The 3,811-nt window shown below is 47.4% G+C and overlaps 1 protein-coding gene across 1 annotated transcript; it reads right to left on the bottom strand.

Annotated features, from left to right (window-relative positions):
- Positions 1-1,172: 1,172 nt before the first annotated feature.
- Positions 1,173-1,655, bottom strand: LOC141041383 (uncharacterized). Its single transcript, XM_073507533.1, has one exon. It carries the CDS (start codon positions 1,653-1,655, stop codon positions 1,173-1,175), a length of 483 nt encoding a protein of 160 aa, XP_073363634.1.
- Between the last annotated feature and the right edge of the window lie 2,156 nt (positions 1,656-3,811).

Genomic DNA, 3,811 nt, shown 5'->3' with positions numbered 1-3,811 from the left:
GTGCTCTCAAACATCCAGAGGTACTTGTCCCATGAATTTGTGGTCGTGCCATAGGAAAGCATTCTCATCGCAGCTATCACTTCTGGTAACCAGTGAAGCCAATGGTTCCAACAATGTTCTTCTTCAAGATGAAGTAGTTATCAATAACCTCAGACACCATTGTAGAGGCGATCGAAAACATTTTTCCGCATCCAAAAGCATCTGCAAATTAGTTCCCACATTTACTCCTTCTATAAGGAGCTCTTCACGGCAAAGCCCCGTGGTGGGGCTTCCCTTGCCGAGGACTTCTGGCCTTCGGAGGCTAGGGTCTCCAACAGTGAGAATGGGGAATTGACTATCCCATTTTCGTCAGAAGAGGTGGGGCGATCTATCGCATCCATGAAGGCAGGGTCAACCACAGGACCAGGTGGCCTTCTAGTGGCTTTCTTCCAGAAGTTCTGGGATGTCTTGCAGCCGGTTATCATGCCCATGTTCCATGAATTTTATATTGGGACATTTGATATGCCCCGAATAAATTTTGGTGTCGTTCCCTTATCCCCAAAATAGTTGGGGCGACAGATATCAGACACTTTAGGACGATTACGGTGATTAACATGCTCGAGCGTATTTTTGCGAAAGTGTGTGCGATACGCTTGGCCCCTGTGGCGGAGCGGATTGCCAACCCCCTCCAGACCGCCTTCCTGAAAGGCCGACTGTCTGTGCTAAAACCGGCGTATCTTGGGTAGGGGGTCCCCGAGCTGTGGTCTAGGAACAATGGTAGCAATGGCCACAAGGAGACAATGTTTACCCAGGTTCGGGCCCTCTCAAAGACGTAAAACCCTACGTCATGCTTTGATTATATTGATGTGATAGAGTATCGAGTTCAAGATGATCTACTTCGTGATCGTATGATTGTGTTCTAAACCTTAAGGTTGTTTATTGTGCCTCTAGAGTCTAAACCCTTCGGCTTATATATGCACCGGTGGTACCTAGGCTAAACATATGGTTGGTTGCTGATATGACAACGACAGAGTAATCCTTGAAGTACACGCCAAGTCTTCAAAAATTTCTATCTTGATCATGCGGGGTTGATAGCTTCGGTATTCCTTCCTTCTAGTGGTCGACGGGCCATAGTCTTCAGATAGGTAGGGAGAGCCGTGGAGTGCGTACCCTAATTTGCGGTTGCCGCTTCATTACATGGAAGCGAAGCTAACACCTCGGAGGCACTTGACTGAGCTCTGTGTGTTTGTTGCCTTAACAGACCTTGGCGCCTCCTCGGCGGCTTGAACCTCGGCTGCAAGAGCCGCAGTTTGCTCTTCTGTACGAATGGAGCATTCAGTATTGCCACTGACTGTTATAACACCCTTAGGCCCTGACATTTTTATCTTTAGATAAGCATAATGCGGGACAACGTTGAATCGAGCGAAAGTAGTATGCCCGGCCAATGCGTGATAACCAATGTGGAAAGGAACGTTGTCAAAGATTAGATCCTCGCTTCGAAAGTTATTGGGAGAGCCGAAGACCACCTCTAAGGTGATAGTTCCCGAGCATTGTGCTTTGATAGCTGGTATGATACCCTTAAAACTGGTATTGTTGGGTTTAATCCATGGCGGATCGGTACCCATCTTCCTGACTGTGTCAGTGTAGATCAGGTTGAGTTTGTTGCCCCCGTCCATTAGGACTCGCGCGAGGTAAAAGCCGTCCACAACGGGATCGAGCACCAGAGCCACACCTATGACGGATACTGCTCGGAGGGTCTCGTTTGTCAAAGGTGATCAGACAAGCCGACCATGCGTCGTACTTTGGCGCTACATGCTCTATGGCGTAATCGTCTCGAGGAGCTTGCTTCCTCTCATTTTTAGGGATGTTGGTTGCACAGATCGTTTACATCATTTATTTCAGGAGGGAATTGCTTCTAGCCTCCATTATTCAGCCTGGGAGGTTCGTCCTCATCTTCACTACGAGATTGGCCTCTGCCTTGGTCCTCGGCTGCAATCGTTCCTGCTTGTTTGATGACGCAACAATTTCTGTTTGTGTGATTGGCAGCTTTATCCAAGGTACCATGAATTTGGCAAGGCTTGTCAATTATCTTATCCAATGCGGACGGGCCGTATTTGTTCCCTTTAAAGGTCTTCTTCGTATGGACACTCCGTTAATTAATGAATACAATGTTTATAGTCACCTCATCGGCGTCACTGCTATTGCCTTTATGGTGACATTTATTGTTTTTATTACAACAAGGTCTCCCATTCTCATTGTTTACATTTGAGGTGCCGGGGTCACCGTTGTGACTACTACTGTGGGCCTTCCAGCCGTCGTCTCCTGCGTAGAATCGGTTCACGAGGGAGGCAAGGGCCGTCATGGACTTCGGCTTGTCTTGTCCATGTTGTCGCGCTAGCCATTCATCACGAATGTTGTGCCGGAAAGAGGTGATCGCTTCTATGTCAGGACTCAGGACAGCCAACAATTTGGTTCTTTTTGGTCAAAACTGATTCCAAAACTTCATAGTAGACCCGTGAGGTTGTTGGATGATATGACTGAGATCATCAGCATTCGGGGGCCGAACATAAGTGCCCTGGAAATTAGCTGGAAAGGCATCCTCAAGCTATTCCCAAGTTCCGTTAGAGTTCTCGGGTAAGCTATTGAGCATGTGCCTAGCTGGCCCTTTAAGTTTTGACGGTAAATATTTAACGGCGTGGCGACCATCTCCTCGAGTCATATGGGTGTGGAGAAGAAAATCGTCAATCCACATAGTCAGGTCGGTAGTTCCATCATATGGTTCGATGTTGACAAGTTTAAACCCTTCCGGGAACTGATGTTGCATGACATTGTCCATAAACACATTGGGTGTGCAGCTCCTCTGATGAGAGCTACAATTTATGAGGCGGCAGCTGCTACCCAAGAACGAGTATCGTTCAGAGCACTGGCATGCTTGTCTAGCCATGCCTAATATCCGGCATGTCCAGCAGGTGCACGGTCCCTGGATCCATATATGGATCATGAAGGAGCAAGCTGCGCAGTAAAGGTTTTGCACAAATCATATGGCAGGGCAGACGCCACCGGATCTTTGCCTTCACAAGGAGGGATTGCAGGAGGCTCTCGAAGGCCTCCCTTTGGCTTACCACACCACCGAGGAGGGCTTTTAGGAGGATCGAGATGATTCTTCTTATAGAGAGGGTTGTCATCAACTTCATCATCGAATGCTGGAAGGAGACGTCGTTGTGCATAAGATTTGGTCTTGCCTGTTAGTCTTTTCTCAAGTTTTTGCTCAGCTATGAGGATGTCCACCCACATGTTTAAGCTTTTCATGCCCCTTTTTGATACTTCAGGTGGATTTGATGTGACGTCGTCTGAAGGTTTCCAACTCTGATGTCCTCGGGGATGTCAAATTCATCGGGCCTGAGACTTACATCCTCCTCTGATTATGCCGTATAGTTGCTATCGTCAGAATCATCGAGGTCATCTATTCCTTCTGCACTTCCTTCTGACCGGTCACGGCTTCATCGTAATTGATCTGGTCTCGGCGCCATCGCCACTGTCTTGGTCCTCAAGGTCATCTGGGGTGCCGTTGTCTGGTACTTTTTTGTCGTACCTACTTTTCCAAACACTTTTGCTCTTGTTTTGGACACTAATTTGCATGATTTTAATGGAAATAATCCGGACTGACGTTGTTTTCATCAGAATTGCCATGGCGTTGTTTTTGGTGCAGAAATAAAAGTTCTCGGAATCGTATGGAACTTTTTGAAGATTTTTATGGAATATATAAGAAAATACTGGAACAAAGGCCCATTGAAGGGGGGCCACCAGTTGCCCACAAGGCAACAAGGCACGA

Source organism: Aegilops tauschii, chromosome 2, assembly GCF_002575655.3.
Source record: "Aegilops tauschii subsp. strangulata cultivar AL8/78 chromosome 2, Aet v6.0, whole genome shotgun sequence".
Classification (NCBI taxonomy): Eukaryota; Viridiplantae; Streptophyta; class Magnoliopsida; order Poales; family Poaceae; genus Aegilops; species Aegilops tauschii.
This window is presented reverse-complemented; position numbering and strand designations above follow the sequence as displayed.

Excerpts from the sequence above, each read along its gene's own strand:
- LOC141041383 (XM_073507533.1), bottom strand. The coding sequence starts at position 1,655 with ATGGACGGGGGCAACAAACTCAACCTGATCTACACTGACACAGTCAGG.